At 45.1% G+C, this 23,633-nt stretch overlaps 1 protein-coding gene and 4 non-coding genes across 5 annotated transcripts; 3 read left to right on the top strand and 2 right to left on the bottom strand.

Annotated features, from left to right (window-relative positions):
• Positions 1–958: 958 nt before the first annotated feature.
• On the top strand, positions 959–1,077 carry LOC148670510 (5S ribosomal RNA). The gene has a single exon (XR_015939150.1). It is a non-coding gene; the product is annotated as a 5S ribosomal RNA (ribosomal RNA).
• Positions 1,078–1,701: 624 nt separating this feature from the next.
• On the bottom strand, positions 1,702–1,857 carry LOC148670509 (U1 spliceosomal RNA). The gene has a single exon (XR_015938808.1). It is a non-coding gene; the product is annotated as a U1 spliceosomal RNA (small nuclear RNA).
• Positions 1,858–10,425: 8,568 nt separating this feature from the next.
• Positions 10,426–10,481, top strand: LOC148670508 (U7 small nuclear RNA). Its single transcript, XR_015938983.1, has one exon. It is a non-coding gene; the product is annotated as a U7 small nuclear RNA (small nuclear RNA).
• A 306-nt stretch (positions 10,482–10,787) lies between these two features.
• On the bottom strand, positions 10,788–11,093 carry LOC148670507 (histone H4-like). Its single transcript, XM_088632665.1, has one exon. It carries the CDS (start codon positions 11,091–11,093, stop codon positions 10,788–10,790), a length of 306 nt encoding a protein of 101 aa, XP_088488791.1.
• A 4,561-nt stretch (positions 11,094–15,654) lies between these two features.
• Positions 15,655–15,736, top strand: trnal-uag (transfer RNA leucine (anticodon UAG)). The gene has a single exon. It is a non-coding gene; the product is annotated as a tRNA-Leu (tRNA).
• The last annotated feature ends 7,897 nt before the right edge of the window (positions 15,737–23,633 follow it).

Raw genomic sequence — 23,633 nt, 5'->3', positions numbered from 1 at the left:
GAAAGGTAGTGGGATCGATGCCCGCATCCTCCAGGTCTGAGATTGGAGCTCTGAAAGCCAGGTGTTCTCCTTCAGCGTCTGTGACTTCTGACAGGTGCTCTTCCTATGCGGAGAAAATGTCCTTCAGTTGTCAAGCGTTGAAGGGCCACGCCTCCTTCCCAACCTCAGTCTGTTGCTGCTGCTCCTGCAAGAGGTGTGACTGGGACCAGTAGGGAGCGCTCACCCTGCAGTCTGTGTGGCTTTCTTATGCCCCAGCATCCCGATGGCGACACTCTGCTGCACAAACAGGCGCCGTCCTTCGGGGGAGGCGTAAAACCGAGGTCCCGACCATCCTTGGCCATTAAGAAATCCCAGGGCGTCTCTCAAAAAGAGACGCCGGGGGTGTCACTCTGGTGTTAGTGTTCCCCTTTACCAATCAGTCGGGGTCGCCTCCTAATACCCGTCTCATATGTAACAATCAATGACGAGGTCCCCCTGTCCCGCGATATTGTACTTGTCTCCTGGCAGCTGGCGCCGTGAGATTTAGTACTCGCGCGGTCCCCTGCCCCCCACAAAGTGTGCGCTCCAGGTTCCCTCTCGGGGTTCTGCAATACAGCGGAAAGGCAGCGAGAAGAAGCCTCTTGCTCTGACGCCGCGCGCCCGGCCGACGTGTTGGACTGGTGCACTTTATGTGCTGAAATAAACACGCGACAGCCCAGAAATGTTTTGAGTGCGGTGCACTGGAGGTTTTTGTCTTGTGAAGACTTGCCTTGCGCTCCTCCGAGCAGTTTGTTTGTTCTCCTCCAGTGCGGGACAAGCCAACACAAGGGAGCACATTCGCCAACATCCAGGTACGCAATGCGATTTGGAAAGAGGCTCCTTTCCAAAGAGTTGCACACGAAGGATCCTTCAGTCCCGCTCGGGGGGCACGGAGCCCCAGCCACACACAGCTTCAAGTAACGAGTCAGGCATGGCTTTTGCTTGTGGCCACACCACCCTGAATGTGCCCAATCTCGTCTGATCTTGAGAGCTAAGCAGGGTTGGGCCTGGTTAGTACTTGGATGGGAGACCGCCTGGGAATACCAGGTGCTGCAAGCTTTTGCTCTCTCGGCCAGCAGGGGTCGCCGTTGGTACCGTAGGCTTTGGGAGGAAAACCTGGAGGATGGAAAGGTGAGCTATAGCCTCATCTCTAGAGATGTTTTGTTGCTATGGCATGTGTGTGACCCATATAAAAAGAAAAACAGTTTGTAAAACGAATATCGAAGCTGCCTCTAAATCTGCAAATGAAGATGAGTCGATAAACCACTTGTTTTTCGTATAACTATACATATATTCATTTATTACTGATTTCATTCATTGAGCACGGATACAATAGAGGTACAGCCATTCACTGTTTGACATGTCTGCACTGGTACAGAACCTAGCAATCAGAAAACGGGTGAAACTGTCTTGAGAATTAGCATACAGTACCGAGGCCCCCATGACCAAATAAAGGCTAACCTCGATAATCATCCTAAATAATGCAGACTACAGCAAAACGACTGACTTTGAAAAGGGAATGAATGTCCGGAAGGAGTAGTGTAACCAGCTTGAAATGCTTCTCCGGACCTCTAACTAAAAGAAACCGGGAACCAGCAGTGGCATCGCCTCCTTTCGAACTGGGATCCTATCGCAGCTCGTGGTGTCGTAACTCTTCCGTATCTGATATTGGACCAAGCACATCAGGGGAGAGCGCGAACGCAGTCCCCCACTACCAGAAATTATTGTCGAGATTCCCACATTTGGGGAATTCGCAGGGGTCAGCACAGCTGGAGTGCAATGGCCGAGCCTCGGTGAACCTCCTTCTTGATCAAGGTATCTCCCCTGCCAGGTAAGTATGAGCTGTACAAGCCCCTACAAGCGGCCAGCACCCACAGCACAAAGCGCGCAGCCTAGGCCAGCTCCTCGCCCCGCACACCACCGCCTCCTGCTGGGCCCACTCTTTCGCACACTCACACGCCACACTAACACTCAAAAGGGTGGGCACAACGAGAAAACGAGCGCGCCGTTTCCTACACATCTGCAGTCGCCAATGTGCATTCGCAGCATGTCCCGGGACGCAATTCGGCCTCATTTGCATAACACCAGACCGGCAGATTGCCACGCAAGCTCGCGTCGTGCGCCTGCCACACACCGAACAAACACCGGAGCCTTTTCAGCAATTTCCAAAAAACGGGCCTGCTCACCTGCCCACAAGGCTCCGTCTCTTACCCGCTCTCCAGAGCCTGCTGCCTTCTGTGCTGTTCTCTCGGCACCGCTGCAGAGCACACAACTCCTGCAGCGTGGGGAGAAAGTTTCCACGCTCCACTGCAGGGAAGGCTCGTTCCGTGCGCACACGTACTTTCAATGCCAGTTCAACAAGTGCTCCGCATTAGCAGCGTCGGGGCTCCGGCGTGTCGTACCTCACCTCACCTCACACAGCCCCCTCCTTGAATGTCTGGCGCTGGGCATGCCCCGCTCTCCTCCACCTTATCTTATCGCGTGTGACCACCGACAATGGCCACAATGCCGGGGAATGGCACCTGTAAAGTGTTAATTGGGGCACAGGAACACAGTTCACAGTTTCTTGAGATATTGACCTATGCTCTCTATTTCCCACAGATATTCTGCTTCCTCCCTCCCTTCTCTCCACAGATCTCTGAGGTAATAGTTCTCTCGGGTGATGAACAGGGCCAGGCTACCTGCTGCCTTGACTGGGACCTCGATGCCTTTGAACAGCCCCATGTTCCTCACTCTCCACAGGGCGTCTTTCCCACTGTTCACCACGGCCCAGATCCTGTCAAACACGTCAGGAGGAAGTTTGACAGGAGAGATGCCGTATATGACGAAAGCAGCGGTCAGGGTAAATTGTAGCGAGAGAGCTTGCAACCAATCTTCAAACTGTGCCCAGAAGGACTTAGCAAAAAAGCAGGACCACAGGAGATGGGTCACAGTCTCCTCCTCGCCGCAGCCCACCCTAACGCAGCGAGGGCTGGGGGTGAGGCCCCTACGGTACAAGAAAGTTTTGGGCTGATGTTAAAATGCCCAGAGGGGTCTGCCTATTCTTCTGCGGTGCAACGAAATCTTCCAGTTTTTGGACGCTGACATCTCAGAGGGGAATATGGCCAACTGGGTGAGATCTTAGAAAACTTTTAACTGTCCCATAAATTGCAGGGCATGTGTCAGAGAGTGGGACATCCAGCTTGGGTCTGACACCCCACACTCTGAACACCTCCCTACCTACCCAGAGCCTGGCAAAATAAGTCCAGGCATGCGCTTCAGGTGCTGTTGCAAAGCCTCTCAGCACAAAGGCCAGGAAAATGCACAGCAGCTTCGTAGCAATATCTGGGACAGACTTCCCCCCTGAGAGTAGTGGCCTGTACATTATTTCCCTTCTGAGTCTTTCCTGCTTCCCACCCCATAGAAAATGAAACATACATCTCCTCAGCACCGCCGCAACACGGTGTGGGATTGGGAAGGTACTGTAGAAGCCAGAAAATTCAAGATAGGCAAGAGCTGGGCTTTGATGACCAGCACCTTCCCTGTCATGGTGAGGTCTCGGTCCTTCCATTGCATCAGTTTTTTGTTTAAGATTGGCAATTTGTTCTGCCAATTAACTGTTGCCATCTCTTCTCCAAAATACACCCCCAGGACCTTAATTCTCTTCTCTTGCAGCCTGAGATCATGCCCTTCTTTTGGCTCCCTCCAGTTCTGATAAAAAATCTACAATTTTTGCAGAGGAAGCCAAAGAGAAACGATCACAGCACTGCAGAGCTCTGCTAATTGAGACATTGTCAGAGAGGAGCAGGGTGACGTCATCCATTTATAGAGATGTCTTTACCTCTCCCCCCCCACTTCCAGGCACTGGTATCCCATTAATGGCCTGATCCTGGCGCAAGGCACAGGCTAAGGGCTCCATAGCCAAAACAAATAAAAAGGGGGATAATGGGCAGCCCTGCCTCACCCCTGAACAGACTTCAAAGGGGCGTGATCTATTGCCATTAACCATTACTCTGCTGTTGCTACCTGTGTACAGCAGGTTAATCCACTTTCTCATGATGGGGCCAAACTTCATGTGCTCAAGTACCGATGTTAAGTACTGCCGGTTTAGGCGGTCAAAGGCCTTTTCTAGGTCTACACCTAAAATGCACAGAGGGAGGGAGCGGTCCTCTGAGTACAGACAGACATCCCTCAACAAGGCCAGGTTGTCACTCATCAGGCGTCCTGCTATCCCACAAGTCTGTTCTTTCCCTACCAGTGAGGTCACTACATTTTGTAGGCACAGGAAAAGGGCTTTGGACAGGATCTTAGTGTCCACGCCTGACAGGCTGAGGGGTCTCCAGTTCTTTTTGTCATTCTTTGCTCCTTTCTTAAACAAGAGAGAGATAGTGCCTTCTCTTAAGGAGTCAGGCAGCAATTCTGTCTTATAGCTTTCCTCGAAAAGGAGCATTAGTGGATCCTGAAGCAGATCCCAAAAGGTGCAATAAAATTCCTTAGGGAGCCCGTCAGCACCCGGAGTTTTCCCCTTCTGTAAGCTCTCCATAGCCTGTCTCAGCTCTTCTACTGTGAAATCCCTCTCAAGTACTTCCCTATCTTCTTCACTCAAAACGTTTTCTAGCTTTGAGGTAAAAAAATGAATTTCTTCATCCTTTACCTCTGTACAGTCTTAAGTAGAAGGCCTCGATGCAGGAGAGGATAGCACTCGGCTCTGTTCTCTCTCTTCCCTCCTCATCAACTACAATTTCCATGACAGACTTGGAGCCTACCACTTTCCTGAAAAAGAAGCGAGTACACTTCTCATTTTCTTCCAAGAACTGCACTCTTAACAGCACTCCTCAACTACTTTCTTCCGCTATGCTCCGGATGTCCTTTTTTAAAAGGGTGATATCCTCGAGCACATCGAAGCCACTGTGCAGCATCGTGTACAGACGCTGCAGCTGCCTCTGTTTCCTGGCTAGCACTCCTCTCCGTCTGGCAGCAGCCTTCCTTCCCTCAGCCATGAAAAAGGCCTTTGTCCTCACCTTCACCTCCTCCCACCACTCTCCTACTGACCCGTACAGACAATGCAAGGACAGCCACTGTGATAGTTTCTCCTTGTAGCGGGACACTACCCCCTCGTTCTCTAGCAGCTTTGTGTTGAGTTTCCAGAGGCCTGGGCCAAAGACAGTCCCGCCCTGGAGTTCCACTCTACACCCTAAAGCTTGGTGATCTGAGAAGAAGTCAGGCTGAAGAGTGACCCCAACAACTTTCACTCTCTCTGAGACAAAGCAATAGTCAATTCTGGAGCTGCTATTCCTCCCTGACCATGTATATCCTGCTGTTGTGGGATATATACATCTATATGTGTCTGAGAGTTTAAGGTCTTGAACTAAGTTTTGCAGGGCCAGTGAGCTGGAATCCAATTTTATCCGCCTTTTGGCTAAGATCAAGTTCAAGTGGCATGCCCGCAGTTCCTGTCTTTCCAAAGTTCTAGAAGGCGATCGAAGATAATGAAGAGTGCTTGAGCTGGTATCGCCCTAGGTTGAGCCTAGGGGGTTAAGGCCAAGCAGCAGCTGAGCTGGGTGGGATCCGGCAGCAACGTTCTCTCTCTCTGCTCTCTTCTCTCCCCTCCCCCTTTCTCCGCCTCCTTGGCCTCTTGGCTGGGAGTAGGTACTTGTGGCCTGCCCGCAGTGCTTGCTTTCTTCCTCGAGACTCAGAAGCGCTATCCGCTCCCTCTCTCTCTCTCTGCCTCCTTGGCCTCTTGGCGGGGAGTAGGTACTCGTGGCCTGCCTGCAGTTCTTACTTTCTTCCTCGAGACTCGGAAGCACTATCCGCTCCCTCTCTCTCTCTCCTCCTGCGCCTGCATCTAGCTGGGCTTTGCCCACAAGGACAAAGGCCAGAGCTCCCTCGCTGCTCCTTTAGCAGCTAAACCCTCCTCTCCACAGGACCTTGCTCTCTCTCTTTCTCTCCTTTTTTCTTTTTTCTCCTTTCCAGATGGCAGACAAGAGACACTGATCCGGTTCCACTGGACCAAGAAAACAGAGACGATGGCAACTGCGAAATCCTTTTTCATTACCTTCCTAAGAGGGATCCAGCAGTTGGTGGCCGGAGATCTCTACTGCCTGCAAGACAACAAGGCAGAGAGATACATGGAGGCCTACATGGCCACGGACGCCTCATATGAAAAGGCAACGAAAATGATCAGAGAAAAAGGTAAGCACCCCGGTTTCTCTGATTTCAGGCCGGAGCCTATGAGGAAGACAAACCAGGGGACCATCACAGTCCTCACATACAACCCCTACGAACCAATGGAACTGGTAACAGCGTACCTAGGGAGGTATGTAACTGTGGTGGGCAAACTGACGGAGATCAGGGACAGTTGCGGCGTCTGGTACGGCAAACGCCAGTACCGAGTCCTCCTGAAATAGGACCCAGAGGGCGTCGACGGTTTCCAGCACCCCCCGGCCGGCTTCAACATCGGAGCCGACAGGGGGTACCTTTACTACCCCAGGATGCCACAAGGAGAACACGTGTGACATCGTCACATGTCACAACTGTAACAAAGAGGGGTACCTGGCAAAAACCTGCCAGGCAGCCAAAAAGTGCAACGGATGCGGCGCCGAGGGACACCTCCTTCACCAATGCAAGGTAAGCAAACCTTCGTTTGCGCAGGTGGTGAAAGCCGGCCGGCAGAAACCGGTCTCAAGACAAAGGGAGAGAGGTGAGAACAAAGAACCTGCACCTCCCCCGCAGAGAACCGAAACTGCCGAGGCCACACCCCCAGCCGCACCAGTGCCACAAGATGGCTGCCAGGACGACGGACAAAATGGCCGACCGGAGAAAGGGCCCTAATAACTCCCAGCAAGAAGGGAAAGAGAAAGCGGGAGAAGAGATGCAGGGCAGATCCACCTTCAGAAGGACAAAAGAAAAGAGTGGTAAGGGAGAACCGTTTCCTCGTCCTAGAGGAAACGGAACTTTCTTCCCCCGAGGCCCAGGAACAACCGGAGGAGGCAGCCCAGGAAATGGAAACCCTCCCCCCCGAGGCCCAAAGATGACAGGAAGTGACAGCCCAGGAAACAGAACCCCCTTCCCCCGATTCCCACGGACAACAGGAGGAGGCAGCCCAGGAAGAGGTAACCCCCTCCCCCGAGGCCCAGGGACAACAGGAAGAGGCAGCCCAGGAAGTCAGAACCCCCTCCCCCGAGGCCCATGAACAACACAAAGAGGCAGCCCAGGAAGTGGAGCCCCCTCTCCCCCAAGGCCCAGGAGCAACTGGAGGTCCCCGAAACTCCTGGAGAAAGGGAAGAAAAAAGCCTTCCCGAAGCGGTGGTGGAGAGTATCCTCAAGGAAGACGAGGATTACTTTGAAGCCGCCCTGGAGCCGGGACTGATGGTAGGGCTGGACCTGTCCAGCATGTTTACCTTTCAGTCCCCAGCGAGACCTGGAGGGAGCCCAGCATATTCCCCCCAGGACCCGAACGAGAGGAGTTACATCTAGGCTAAACAGTGCCCAGATGTAGACTCCCAAGTTTTCCACTGTAAGCACAAAGAGAGGAGGTTCAACTTTCACTTGTTTAATCATGATTGTGAAACTTACCTTTCTAACAACTAACGTGAGAGGGCTAATAGACCCGTTGAAAAGACGGGGAGTCTTTCATGATCTGGCCTCAAAGTCTTTCTCAGTTTGTTTCTTACAGGAGGTCCACCTGAAGGATGAAAGCGACAAGCTGACATTCACCAGGGAATGGACGAAGGGAGAATCATGCTGGAGCGTAGGAGGGGTCCACTCTTCCGGAGTGGGAATCCTCCTCGGAAACCCAGAGATGACGCTGGTTTCCTCCTTCTCGGTGGTGCAGGGCCGGATCCTGGTCGCAGACATTGACTTTAGGGGGCAGAAGTTGAGAGCGATTAACGTCTATGCTCCGACGGAACCCTCTATCCGGAAGGAAGTGTTTGCTGACCTGGTCTGCTGCTGCACCACCAACAGACAGGTGGTGCTCGGCGGGGACTTCAACGTCGACCGGGAGAAGGGGAGCGACGCTAGCTCGGCAGAGCTGGAGTTGCTACTCAAGCAGTTCTCCCTGGTAGACGGCTTCAGACGGTGCCGTCCTAACGACGCCGGAACGACCTGGAAAAACTCCCGGGGAGTGTGCAGCCGCCTGGACTACATCTTCCTGCACACGACCTGCTCCCTGGAGTCGGCGACGGTGTCCCCGGCGTGGTATTCCGACCACGGTCGCTTGACGGTGGTGGCTAACACCTGCCTGCCGGCATTCGGTCGTGGGTACTGGAAGCTGAACTGGGAGATACTGGAGGAAGACGACTTCAGGGCACTGTTCCAGAAAGACTACGCGAGCTGGGTTGATCTGAGAGACGGCTACAGCTCCGTGGTGGAATGGTGGGAGTCGGTGAAGGACAGGACCCGAACACTGGCGCAGACGTACTGCAGACGGAAGGCGGCCAGGGAGAGGAAGGAAGCTGCACGTCTCCAGAGGCAACTCGAGGAGGAGTACAGCTCGGCTAACGGGGGAGGAGCCTTCAATTCAGCCCGGGCACGGGACCTGAAGGAGAGGCTCCGCAAACTGCACACCGAGAAAGCCAAAGCTTTCCTGGTCAAGGCACAAAGGGAGCATTATGAAAATAATGAAACCTGTTCCTCCTATTTCTTCAACCAGGTCCGGGGAGCCCAGAAAAAGAGGGTGATCCACAGCCTGAGACGGGGAGATGGAGAGGAAGTGCTGGACGAGAGCGACAAAGTAGAAGCGGCCACCGCTTTCTACACGGAGCTCTTTTCAGAAAAGCAGACGGAGGTGGAGGCAGGCGATGCTTTTCTGGAGGGGCTGAAGGCACGAGTACCGGAGGAGGTGAGGGAGGACTTGGAGGGTCCGATCGCGGGCGAGGAGCTGAAGGCGGCGCTCTTGTCAATGGAAAATGGCAAGGTGCCAGGGCCGGACGGAATCCCCAAGGAATTCTACACCTGTTTCTGGGACACCCTGGCGGCAGATCTGGTGGAAGTGGCGCAGGAGATCTTCCGCCGGGTGAAACTCGGAGACACCATGAGGGAGGGCATCATCTCCCTGCTCTTCAAGAGCCCTTAGCAGAGACGGTGTGACGGGACCCTGGAGATACCGGGAGGCGCGGGGGAAACCCAGAAGATCTCCCAGTACGCCGACGACACGACGCTGTTCCTGAGGTCGGACAGGGGGTTGAGGAGGGCCCTGCAGGTCATGGAGCAATACTCCAGAGCCTCGGGGTCGAAACTCAACCGCCGAAAGAGCAAACTGAAGTTATTCGGGCCCTGGAAGTACAGGACGACGGCGCCGGAGGGTCTTGTGCTCTGCACGGAGCCCCTCAAAATACTGGGGTTTTCCTTCCAGAGCCAGGACAACGAGACCAACAACTAGACCAAGAGGATCGCCAAGGTGAACGCGAAGCTGGGTCTGTGGAAAACGCGGTCGCTGTCCTACACAGGGAAAGTGATGGTGTTGAAGCAGACATCCTGACAGCTTTGGTTTACCTGGCGGTGGTGTACCCGCTGCCGGCCAGACTCAGACGAGCGCTGCAAGGGATGATCTTTGGCTTCGTCTGGGGCGGCAAGTATGAGTACATCACGAATGTGTCAGCCGGTCGAGGAAGGGGGTCGAGATGTCCCACATTTCCCCATGAAACTCAACTGCATCTTCTACTGCAACCTCTGTCGGGTGCTGCGGGAGCCCATCGGACCTCAGGAGGAGGACGAAGCGACTAGTCGCCAAATGGGGTTTCCCCACGGCGAGGGAGCGCTGGAAAGGACTTTGGGCCCTATACAGGGATTAAAGGACAATAGCAAGTGCTAGCTTTGGAGGGACTCTGTTAATTGTGCAAATTCGCCCCCACTTGCAAAGATTGATAACGGACAATCAATCTCCGTTCCGCCGTTGTTTTTTATTACATGGAGTGTTAATATGTGTGAGATGTTCCTTTTGAGATGTTTTTTTTGCGGAATAAAGTATATTTTGTAGAACAAAAAAAATCTTATGACAAGGTTTACAAGTTATCTGTTGAACTACATTCTCATAGGTGTGGTCACATTCCAGGTCATTTGTTTACGTTTTTTGTTTCTGGAGCAACTGTTAGATGAAATGTGCTGATATGTAACCTAACTCCAGTGTGAATAACTAGAAGAGGGGAGCAGCTCCATTCCAGACCATGGGAGCTTTGAGATTGGCTGGGCCAGATCTCTCATTTGCATATCTGATTTGGAAATATAACACTAAACCCCTTCTAGCATGGATTTAACTTGCACCCAAGAGTCCCCTACTGTGTATTGCTACTTATTTTTTTATGATAAGTGGTGATTACCAGTTGACAGGTTTTATTTGTTGAATTATAAATGGTTTTGTATTATCATCCTGAATGGCCTGTACTCAAGGTTTGGTCGGGTATGTGCTTTCATTTCATTTACCAAATTGAATTTTTGCTCTTTTAGTATTTGTCTAGAAGGCTTTCTGAGGTCAGGAAGCCCATTTATTTGGTGAAAAAAGATTCTTTATTAATATTAATATTTCTCATACAACATAAATAGGGTCTTTTATGAATAAAAAGATCTTGCACTTGGAAATCTTGATAAAGCTGTGTGCTTCCATACACTCGAGCAGTTTTGATTCCTAATATTTGACCTTAGGTGTGGGAACGGGTCTTTCTTGCCATTTGATTTCCAATTGATCAGCACAGTATAGAAAATAGACCCATAAAGCAACCTCAGCAGTGACAAATGTCACTGGGTCACTTGGGTTTATACGTCGGGGTCCGGTAGTGAAGCTCCGCTCCTGTTTAGCCTCCGAAGCCGTACAGGGTGAGGCCCTGGCGCTTCAGCGCATACACCACGTCCATGGCGGTAACGGTCTTCCTCTTGGCATGCTTGGCGTGCTCGGTGCAGGTGAAGTTCTCCAGGAACACCTTCAGCACCCCGCGGGTCTCCTCGTAGTTCAGCCTGGAGATCCGCTTTACTCCCCCACAGCGAGCCAGGCGGCGGATGGCGGGCTTGGTGATTCCCTGGATGTTGTCGCGGAGAACCTTACGGTGACGCTTAGTACCTCCTTTCCCGAGTCCCTTTCCGCCTTTGCCTCTTCCAGACATCTTCTAGTTATCAGCTGTGAACACGACACACACTGCTCATCTTTGATGTATAATAGACATCTTTCTTTGATGTCTATTATACATCAAAGAAAGAATTTTATAGGTGTAGAAACTAGTAAATAAAGCCAATGATTTGTTTTAGAAATGTATTCTTAAAATATACAATTATTCACACCTGAACAATATGTAGTTCAAATTATACATTATATACAATATTGTATTCAAATGTCTAATCATCATAAAAAACACAACTAGTAAACTTCAGTTACAAATTCTAGTAACATGGCAATATATATAGTAATGACAAACACAAACTAATTACATGAACACGCTAATATTTAACTCAAAACCACATTTCGATTCAAATATAAATATTTAAAATTTACAACTTCTTTATTTCCACGAAAATATTATTACTGTAGCACAAACGCTACTTTCTAATAAAGACAGAAAGAAACTGGTTGTTTTGTGTCTACTGGTGATCCTCCTCTCGATACTAATAAAATGTTTAATATGATCCCTCGAGAAAAAAAAGGAATCAATTTCCGCCTGGAATGATTGATGCCCCATCAAACATTTTGTAATATCCCTGGAAGTTTATACAGTAGAATCCTGGTTCGTGGCTTAAATTCAAGGTAAATGAGACTAAGGAAACGAGTTGGAAACTTGATTTCGAAGTGGGATTTAAATCACCCATTTCACATTTTACTTCATTGGGCAGTATGTGCCAGAGAGCGATGCTGCAGCATCCCTTTGATAGCTCAGTTGGTAGAGTGGGGGACTGTAGTGGAGTCAGCGGGGAATCCTTAGGTCACTGGTTTGATTCCAGCTCGAAGGAAGGTGCTTTTCGTGTACTTTAATCAAAGAGTTAAAAAAGCGAATCTGTTTTATTCAGACATTGATCAAAAGCTCAATAGTCGACGAAGCAAAGGCTCCTGTTCCGAATTCAGCCCACGTCTGATTGTCTTGTTTTGGCCAAGATCTGATCTTTGAATTAAGGGACTACACTGTCTGCTTTGTAATCCAAAAATACATACAAATGTCAAGTTTTTTGTAGATATAAAGCAGTTCTCTGTTTTCAAAGGATAGTTACCTAATTGGCATAATGATTTGGTATTGATTTTGTATCGTTGTATTATAAAGTTTGTGTCTTCTGTGTTTTTATCGTATTGTGAACTTATTTTTTAAACAAATGCTTACAAAGGCAAACACGGCACACATCTGTTTATACCAGCGGTGAATTGTACATTTTTATTAAGTACAAGCTACTGTGCACTTCTGGGAGTATAACAGGTTCGATATAAAGTGGCAAAAATATAAAAGGGGAAAATACCCCAGTCTGCATGTAAAGCCCTCGTTGTGACTGTTTTAGATAAAATGGCTTACTATGCACGAAATGTTGCAGAAACACAATCTGATATTTTGATATAGGTAGGCCAGTGCTTCCAAAGCATGCAGGTGTAGAACAGGACTTAATGCATTTTTATACAAAAATTTGTATTCTATATTCTGGTCGCTTGCAGATTAGAATGGCATCTGTTTAGCAATAATATTATTTATGGTACCTGAAAGTTTCAGATTGTTGCACAAAGCTAAGGTATGCGTATACGTGATCTGACAACTGGAATCAATTTCCTGTCGTTAAACTCTGTTTATTTTTAAGTTGAGGCCCAGGATCCAAATTTTCAGTTCTGATTTTTTAAAGTGATATCTTTCCTTCCTGTCGTGGAAGTCACACGATGTGAGCAATTGTTTTTTTTACGTTGCGATCCAAAGAGCCTCAGACGCACAGTCTAACAATAACCAAACCAGAATGGATTCTGCTGGGAGCCGGGCTGAGCTCATTCTCACTCCCTGTGCTGAAAACAGAATTATTTCTTCCCCGAACATCGTCTACAGATCACTTGTGCGCTTTTAACCTTCTCGCAGCTACGGGCGAGACTGACGCTCATGATATGAAGGCACCCGCAGGAACACATTCTCTAACTCTCACAATCGCGACAGACTTCGCTTTTTAAAAAAAAAGTAGATATAGCCCTGAAAAAAGCATTAGCTTTATCAGTTTTTACATTAATCTATTTTGAATCAAAGTTTGATTTTTTTATTGCATTTTACATTATAATAATAATCATCATCATCATGATTATTGCATACACTTATATAGCGCTGTTCTGGATACTCCACTCAATGCGCTTCACAGGTAACGGGGACTCCCCTCCACCACCACCATTCTCCTGAATGATCACAGAGAGTCAGGACCTCGGTTTTACATCTCAGCCGAAGGACGGCACCTATTTACAGTGTAATGTCCCCGTCATTGTACTGCGGTATCAGAATCTGCATGGACCGCAGGGTGTGCGCCCAGCGACAGAAACTAGACGTGTGTCGGGCTCGGCTGCATCAGGACAAAGACGTCACGGGGACAAAGTAGAGGAAATCAAAACGGTTCTATAAAAGACCTGTGTCAGCTGTTGGTTTGCAGTCTGGGCTCTAAATCCTCCGATCCGATTTTAAATCTAATACCTGAGATGCGGCTTCTTCTGAGAATTTATTCGTATACTTATTATGTGTAAGTGTATAGATGAAACCTTTCATATATTATTCAGTTTTAATCAAAATGCTTTACTAATACAAGAGAGAAGTATAGTATGAAGGATGTGACAAATTTGTGATTTCTTGGAACAAAACGTTTTTTATTTGCATTCGAAATGAAGTGGAATTTTAGCGCGACACACAAACCCTTTGTCTTTTTTAGAGAGTGATTTTTAAACAGACAAAAATTTAGAAAACGTGGTTTTTTTAGCACTTCAATAGCAGGGTCAGTGGCGTAATGAATAACGCGTCGGGCCTCGCGTCAGAAGATTATAGGTTGGCCTGCCGTCTGGCTTGTTGCGTTTATACCACTTACATTCTTTTATATAAATGAACTCCACCTAAAAGCTATAGAAAACACTTTGGGTAAGTTGTCTGCAGCCTCATGCGAATTTCGACAACTTACCCAAAACACTGTACTGTCTGGAGATCAGCTCCAGCTCTGAACTCAATTGCAATGAAAAACCATGCGTAACAAAACTGGAGAACAGCTGAACTTGTGCTCAGTTCGGTGATGAGGGTTCAGAACTGTCGTTGTTGTAATTAGCATGAACTGCACAGGCTCAGAATTAGACCATGTCAATTAGTCTGATCAGTGTAGGACACGTTAATGTAGAATTATTAATAGGTTTATTAGTTAGTTCAGGTTTACCCACCTGAACTAATGTAGAATTATTACTTGGTCTCTTGTTTGTATATAAATGAACATCTCTGACAACTTAATGTTAGTTTTACGATGTAGGTCAGGCGTTGACATATGCACGAGTATACGAAATGTCTCACTCCGGATTCAACTCATGTTCTATAGGAGATTAGCGATTCCTCCTGTTTCTCGTACAACCATATCAGAACAGAAGCCCTTGTCACCCAGCTGTGATTCAAGATTGACTTGCATCTTTATCCCTTTTTTGTTCGTGATCATTATTTTCTTTAATTATGATCAATATTGAACTTTTTCGAAATGAAATGACAATAATCAAACATGTAGGCAGATTTTTGAAAAGTATTCGGAATTGACAGGGTGCCCCTTTGGAACAGTCGTCAGAAAATGTGAGAAACTGAAAGTTATGTAAGCTCTCACACAAAGCATTGAAGATTGGAATCTGAGTGTAAAAAAGCTACCCGTCTCCCAGTGATAGGCAGGGATACACACCATGACTCGAATAGACTCAGCGAACTTTAACACCTATGATATTACGAGTGCTTTGCACGTGTCGAACTTCAAGAAGGAACTACTACAACAGTTGTGGACATAATTCAACACCACCGGCAAAGTCCAATGCCGGCAACTTCTGAGAAAATAATGTTTACTCATGGAATTTGGTCTTTGAATGGCTGGCGGGAAAATTAATTTATACTCCTGTTGCACCCTCAGCTGAAACATGTTAAAATAACAACGCAGATTTGTTGGAGAACCTGACAAGAATTATTGGGTTAGCACTGTATGTATTCTTGTATATTTACTTTAATTTTAATATAAATGTAAACATGCATGCTGTATAATCTATTGTAATTTTAAAATATGTTAGCTGAGGATGCGAGGAGGGCTATTATACCTTGTGAAACACGCAAGGAACTGTAAAAAAGGCTGGTATTTGAAAAAAAATTGGCGATCATAAGAAAACCACAATTTATGTGGTATTATCATCAATATCCTTCAAAATCTACGTTCAAATGAAGGATTTGAAGAAACTATGAAAAAAGCAACTGTAGTAGCAGAGGATTTTGATTTTTGCTCTTCAAGTCAGTAGATCACTGTAGAGTTACACCCCTATAAACAGCACAAAGGATGAAACCCACCTCCTTCGTTATTGCTGGTTGTGCAGGTGAAAGTAGCGTTTGTGCTATTGAAAGCATCTTGGAAGATAAAGGTGCAGTCACTTCCACATGATATCATTAGATCCGACGACAAGAGCTGAAGCCCCCGGCATTTCCCAAGCCAGCAATTTGAGGAAGCTAAGCATGGGAAGGTAGCGTGGCCGAGCGGTCTAAGGCGCTGGATTTAGGCTCCAGTCTCTCTGGGGGTGTGGGTTTGAATCCCACCGCTGCCAAATGTTAGTGTTTTAAGACCTGCAATACGATCAGTTAAAGTGCTTTTTGTTAGGCTGCGTAGGTGTTTAGAGATAGACTTTCTAAAAGACAGGCTGTCAGCTTAACATCAAGGCAGAAAAAATATTTTGTTTTCTCTACAGAAATTCTCTTTGGCACGTTCAGCTTTATGTAGGGAACAACGCCGAGATCACTTTTCCGGCAGTGCACATGATAGTATACCGGCAAGTACATTTACTGTAATATTGGCTGTGGTGTTGAGCTGCTTTTGTCTGTGAAACTTTTAATTCTTCACGCCGAATCGTTGACAGGGGTAAAGCTTATTAAATCTTTGAACATAGCGCTCCATCAGAAATACTTTGTTTGTGCTCAAAAGAGATCAGAGGATTAACTTCATGAATTCACATAGCATACCTTACAGGAAAGATTTATAAGGGCAATTGATTGTGCTTCCTGATGTTGTTCCTGTGGTTTCTTTGGATACAGAGGTGAATGTTCTTTGACGCTCTGCTAGAGTATCCACTGGGTGGGCTTTATCAATTAGCTCGGTGTAGCGGCGAGGCTTATTAATAAGGCAGAATTAAGTGTTTCTGAGCTTTCCCAAATTAGGCCTCATCGCTCTGTTCATCTCTGTGGTGCAGCCACAGAGAAACTATTCATGCAGGCTGATTTAAGGTTTCCTTTGATAAGGTTTCCTAGGACAGCTCCCAAATGGGGATACACTTAGCTAAGCCTGGCTATCATGATCAATGGTCATCCATTGGCGCCTATCTGTCTAGGGAGTGCCAGATGGACATCTGGACTGCATTCCTAAGTGTCAGGAGTATGTGACTCATATCTCACCTTGATCAACCAATCAGGGACTGGTAGGGCCGAGTAACCCACGTGGGACTCTGATGCCCATGGAACTTTCAGCCAATCAATGAGCTGAAGTTCCTCCAGGTAAAAACAGGCAACACAGAGAGCCTGAGAGATTCAGGAAGATTCTGGAGAGGGTTCTGTGGACTTTTCTAAAGGGAATTCAAAGGAGAATTCCAGGGCAGGACGGCCCAGGAGCAGAAGGCTCCCAAGGGCAGGACATTCTCGCAGCGCGCCTCCTGACCATCCTGAGACTCAGCCTGGACACCAACCGAACGGCTAGTGTGTCCGAGTGCCAGAACTTTCCTTTGTTCTAAGAGTCTAGAGCGGAGGTTGGCAGAGAGTAACCAGAGGATCCACCCGAGGTTAGCACCAGCAGCAGGCCTCGTGAACAGGTCAGAACTGTGGACAGCTGAATCACTATTCAGAACTAGCTCTTCATCAGGAACAAACCGGTCCTTTTCCTGACTTGCTGGGATCCACAGTCATCTTTTCTCCTGTGCACAAACTTTGCTAGTTAAAGCCAACACTAACTAGCCGGTCAGTGAGCATCAGCAGCGCACCGTCGCAAGCTGCACAGCACAGTCTGGCACCTAGCCAGAGAGCGCGGATTGGACAGCAACAGCCTGCAACATTTTCTTTGTGCCCGCAGGAGATCTGAATCCCCAGAGATTGGATGAGTATTCAACTTCAATGCATTACAACTCGAGAATTCAATTGTTATTCCAACCAGTTAATATCAATTTAATTCCTAAGAGTTATGTACTTGTTTTGAGTATCCAATGTAGAAGTTATAACCAAGTGCATTTACGAAACGGTCTAAATTAATGATATACTGAACGTATGTCCTCTTGATATATGTAACTCTTTGTAACTGACTGAATATATACCTTTTGTATTCTGATAACCCTCTCGATAAGATCTGTTAGGTTTATATGCATATTCTATGTATTAATAAATGTATCCTCGTGTATTAGTACCTGTGTGTGTGTGTTTTTTCCTGTGCTGTCTTTTAAAACATATAAGATCGCGAGTTTACAGATTTCTCCAAATAACAACTATACATTTTAACCCAGCGGTTAGCATTCTTTCAATCCAATAGTTTTACTCTGGGTAAAAAGCAGCGTAATATACAGAGAGATGATATTCAAATATTTCAACGTTCTTATTGGATTACCTGTATGGAGATATCACTCAGAATTCCTAATATGATTTTGAGTTCAGTTTTGCTTTACTACTTTCAGAGTCTTTTATTGACCTTGCTGAAGCAGAGAAGTGACATAATCACAAATGCGACCTACCTGTGCTGCTGTTTTTGGTTAATAATGCTTATTGCGAGGAAAAAAAAAACAGCTCCTTGCATTAAGAGCAAGAGCAACCAACGCGCTCTCTTGTTGAGTTTTTGTTCACGGTTTTTTCCGTGGTGCTCTTCCTCAGATGCAAAGTTATTTGGGGAGCAAAGACCTCTGAGAAGGAGCTTGAATCCGTGAAGAACTCAGAAATTCTAATATCGCACTACCGTCTTGTGTACAGAGATCTGCTTCTTCCTTTTTGAGTGTTTTGGTGTTTAAGAGCACGCTTCCTACCTCGAATGAAAGTTTCAGGAGATGTGTTACCCGATCACACATCTGTGCCGTAGGGGATGTAGCTTAGTGGTAAAGTGCATGCTTTTCATGTATGAAGTCCTGAGTTCACTCCCTGGCATCTCCAGATGTCTTATGTTATTGTGCTCTCATCGCAATCTTCTGTTGAGTGAAAACTCTTTGCTCCTGTTCATAGAGAGCCAGGTTTACACAATTAAATTCAGTCACACATGAAGTGCTACAGTCTTGCTCTGCTGTTTTAAATGTACCTCCAAAGCATTTCGTTCTGTTAACTACCAAATGATTTGAACTAATTGAACGTCATATTCAGGAAATCCAGAGAAGGTCATCAGACTTTTAGTGGCTGTTGAAGAAAACACCTGTTGAATCTCACCAGGGATTTCTTGAGAGATCATTCAGCGAGCAAGTCCTCCCTCTGGACTCCAAACATTTTGGGTTAAACTGTTATTCACATACTCTAACGAAGAGAAACGTTAGTGTCTTCCGGTGTGTGAGCCCATTTCTCAAAAAAAAAAGTTATATAAATTTAATTGTTCTACTTTTTAGGCTTGCATAGTCTTATTAATATTTCAGTTAAATATTTTTTTCTGTAGTAACATCAGTTGATATTAATATTAGTCCTGATTTATAATTTTTTGTCATGGTTGATCTTAAATAATTTTGTAATTAGTTTCAGTTTTGAAAAATCATGCAGAGAAGCTAACAAAACTGGTAATGTTCATATAATGTGTAATGCAATAGCAGCATTTTGGGTTGAAAACAAAAAGTATATCTTGGTATGAATCCCAACACTTCATAGGCAGCGTTCTAGGACTTCTCGCTTCAGATAAAGTTGTCAATACATCATAGATTTCTACTCAATCAATATCAGCAGTGTTATCGCTACCGAACGCTAAATATAGATCCTGGCAATACTTCGTGAGATCTTCGTAAGAAAATCCAAAATACTACGGAAGGAATCAAATTTATACGTTTCTTTGGATCGAGAAGATGATCATTATGAGACTCAAAACATGCCTGTCTTTTCTTTTTTCGAGGACAAATGGATTATTGAGGTGTAAAGATGGGTTCAAAACCAAAATCACCTGCTATCGCTGCTGTTTCTTCAAATCCTTCAACTGATCATCTACATAGAGAAATAATATTATACAATTGTGGTTTTCTGTTAATTGCCAATTTGACTGTAATTACATCTTCGTTTACAGATGTCTTGCATGTACAGATGCAGCCATTCAAAATGCGTGGGCGATACCGCATTATTTTGCGGTATCTACCGCAAGCTACCGGTAAATACCGCGAGTTACCGTAAATTCTCCTATAATACGACAAGCAAAATAATAGTATCCGGAATTTCCGCAAGGTGGAGCTAATAAAGCTCAACCTCTCATGTTTGAGCTGTGGCCATCAAAGTCTTTAACGAAGATATTACTAATAGTACTAATAATGAATGACCTTGGACAAGCTGTAAGTGTAAACTCAAAGTATTGCCCTGGTCAACATTCTTTTTTTCATTGACCGTCTTTGTAAAAGTAACACCACAGCATTTCGCAATCACGCATTTGTTTCCAATCATGCAAAGTACAGTGATTCACCATGCCTTTCACATGCTCATAAAAGAGATTGATTTAGGAACATAAACATATTACCGTATGCAAACTGTACTGTATACAGTATGTATATGTATATTTAATGTCTTAACTGTGCCCGTTTAAGTATTGAATATTCATATCTAATTTTACCACTGAAGGGAAATCTTAGTAGCTGAGCATAAAAAGAATAGGAGCATACTGCAACGCGTGTGAAGGCCATAAACGATATTAATTTTGGAACATAAACATACAGTATATGGTTGGTCTCAGTACTTTAAAGAAAACATACACGAAACATGGTTTCATTATGACCAGAATCGGTCTTGAGATATTTTTAACTTGATTTACAGTATTTGAGAGGTATGTCTTAACACTGATACTACAGTGCTTAAGTACTGCTCACGTATATGTTTCTAGGTTTATATTATGCATTTCATACGGTCAAATTACTTTTGAGCAACTAATAAGAAGCGCGAAACGGTATGCGTTTTAGTTTCGTTTTGTGCTGGGACCCGTGGATTGATTAGAGATATCAAGTACATACAAGTCATTTTTTAAATGTTGTAGTTCGTCTTGAAAAAATGTTACGAGTACATCATCTATCAACAATTACACAGGTTCTGTTTCCATATTGCGGATTTTGGTTACGTAATATTATTTTCTAGATTTCACATTGTGAATATATGATTTGGGCAAACAGACCCGCAAAGAAGTACATTATGGGTTGTTGTTTTTTTTTTGCAGTTTTCTCTAGAACAAGCGATGCTTAAACTTTTGTCTGATTCTTGTGAAACTATCCACACGACAGTTACAGAACCTAGGAGTTGACTTCAGTGATGCCACTGATGGGATGTTTCTAAAAATCCATCCTCTGTAAAACGTCTTCTCTAGTTGTCCTGCATATGTATTCGCTAATGAAGCTGTGTGTTCTGAGCCTGGATCTCTACATTTCTGTATGAACCAGCTTAGAGGGCTAAAGACAGCTCGTGTTTAAATTGAGTGTAAGGCAATTTATGCTTCTAAAGTCATGGTCAGCATTTATTATTGTACTGTGCTGTAAACTTGTTCTGTGCCTAGTCGCATTATTTTATAGCGTTTTTATAGCATTATCAAATCCGGTGGCGCTGTGTGTTAGTTTCCTGACTCCCATGTCACATGGTCTGTGATTGAAACCTGTGAAACCGGTTTAATTCGTCACAGCCAGCACTCCGGCAGAGAGGGAGTTGTACTCGTAAAGTAGAAGCAGGCGAGATTTCCAGCGAAAGACACCTCCCCCTTCTTCAGGTGTGAGGGTCTTCTGCTCAGAATGAAACGCTAAAATGTAATGTATGCTCTGAATGGGTTCAATTATGATTTGGGCTTGATTAAGGTCGCTGCCTTTCATCTAAAACCCTACTTGAATCCTTCTAAACTAAAAATCAGTGTTAGTGAGTTCTAAATAAAGAGGTATCCAGGTAACAGTGAAACGGGCGGACAGTCTGGGGAGATCGCCCGTTTTCCATGTAAATAGTTCCCTGGTTCCGCACCCCTTGGTGTTTCTCTCGCTCTCTCTTGGGTCACCTGATCATTAGCTCGAAAGATTTCAGTGCCTTGTGTATATTCTAATGGTAGTGGGGGCAGGGTGTGTGGGAACAGGTTTGGTTGAAATTGCATTGGAGATCTATGTTCTTCACACCTGAAACATTTTCTCTGAAAACATTTTCTTCGCAGTTTAACCGATCTTGTTACAGCATGTTACAGTTTACTATTGTTAACCATATAAATTTTAAGTGCTTAATGTAAAATCTTGTAAAAATATATTTTCATTGTTCAAATATACATTAAGTCTGACTATCATATAATAAGTTAAATACAAAACTAAAGAAAAAATAGGGTTAAATATAATTCAAAATATTTTGCTAACAATGTTAACTGTTTATGAATAATAAAATGTATTAACTAAGGAGTAGGATGGCACAGTTGTTAGTATGTTTTTTGTTTTGTTTCTTTTTCATAAATACAACAGTAGTACCTGATGTCTCAGTGGCTTTCAAAATTAAATTATGCATGCAAACCTGTGAATTAGAAAGATAACTAAGATATCCATCCATTTATAATGGTGGCAAAGTGGTTAGCATTGCTATCTTGCAGCACTGGGGTCCTAGGTTCAGTTCCTGCCATCCTGTGTGTGTGGGGTTTGCATGTTCTCTCTGGGTTACATGGTTTTTCTCCATATGTGTGATATGACTCCCTCTCGCACTCCAAAACATACTGGTAAGTTAATTGGTTTATGGGATAACTGGCCCTGGAGTGTGTGTGTTTGTGTCTGTCTGTCCTGTGATGGACTGGCGCTATGTCCAGGGTGTATTCTGCCTTGTGTCCGTTGCTTACTGGGATAGGCTCCAAATCCTCTGTACTGGATAAAGAGATTAGAAATGGAAGTAAAGGCACTGTGTGGATGGAACTATACACAGTGTTAGAAACCCACTATGAAATGGCAGCATCTCACTGAGAATAAAATATTTTATAGTGCTGGTTTAAGGAAACAGCCTTTCCACCTCTCTTGCACATCAGTATCCATACCTAGTTATTTAAACAAATTGCCTCTAATTATAAACATCTTAAAATGCTGGCTCTGTGGATCCGCATCAGCTATGTTTGCCCATTCCTTCAATTCATGTACATCCAACACACAGTTCAATGCCAGCAACTACACATTATCTAAAATACAATCCTTATTTCAGTATCTATGTAAACATATAGTCTGTTAACTTCATCATCTTCATTAAAAGTATGCCTAACCCCATTAGGAAGTGTTCTTGTTATAAGTGTATTCCTCAGCTTTCCCCAAATTATCTTCTTCTTGCCAACATCTCTAGTCTTTTATCCGGCAATAACTCAGCCAACACTTAAATCTCCAAAAGCTGCTTGTGTTAATTTCTTTAAATCACAAATATCATGTGTAAATACTGGCCATGTAATACTCTGCATTGTGGAATAATAGTTTATTTTAAAGGGAACTAGAGAAACTAAGAACTAGAGAAATCAAGAAAGGCTTTTTTTCTAGAATTAATAAATGCACATCCTGTTCACTGGGGAAATTAAATCCACACTGAGCAATCTTCAATATGTTCAGAATATGACAGCAAGAATCCTATCAGGGATGCATTACACCTGTTTTCAAGTCCTTGCACTGGTTACCTATCATATTTCGAGTCAACTTCAAAATCCTTATCCTCCTTATATACTGTTCTACAACTGTTATTATTGATCACCGAATTATTGTACTTGACATGACTTCATTCAGCCTTTCCTGAACGTCTATGACAGGCAGAGAGAGTGCTGTTTCTGGTGCGATCTTTTGCAGCTGACATTTCACTGTTTTAAACGAACAAGAAATTAGATTGCTCATAAATCACTTATTCTATATAAACACAGTGTAATTGTCCTCCGAAAATCCTCTTTTTCTTGATCGTTTTAGAGACCTTGATCCAAACTGATTTTAGATGTCAGAAAGGATTTATTTTCTCTGTATTTCCTACATTGCTTTGTCGAGATTTTAACTTTATATCTAACTTTATATCTAGGCTCAGATTTCAACTATAAATCGTACAGTAATTAATAGCAGTAAATACTGATGTTTTGCACCCTCTTACCACAAAAATATATGTTTTGTAGTTGGGATTAACTTTATTTCGTACGCGTAGCTACTCCGATTTGGACACCGAACAGTTAAAGATGGCGGCAAATCAGACACCCAGAGAGGGGGGGGGGGGGGGGTGTCTTCTCACCTCCATAACTAAAATGCCAAAAAATGTCGGTGCCGTCGTCTCCGCTTTAAAGGTACCCCCGTGCTGGAAGAATTTGAC

Source organism: Lepisosteus platostomus, chromosome 5, assembly GCF_059453375.1.
Source record: "Lepisosteus platostomus isolate fLepPlt1 chromosome 5, fLepPlt1.hap1, whole genome shotgun sequence".
NCBI lineage: Eukaryota > Metazoa > Chordata > Actinopteri > Semionotiformes > Lepisosteidae > Lepisosteus > Lepisosteus platostomus.
The sequence above is the reverse complement of the archived record's forward strand: the minus strand, read 5'-3'. Positions and strand labels throughout refer to the sequence as shown.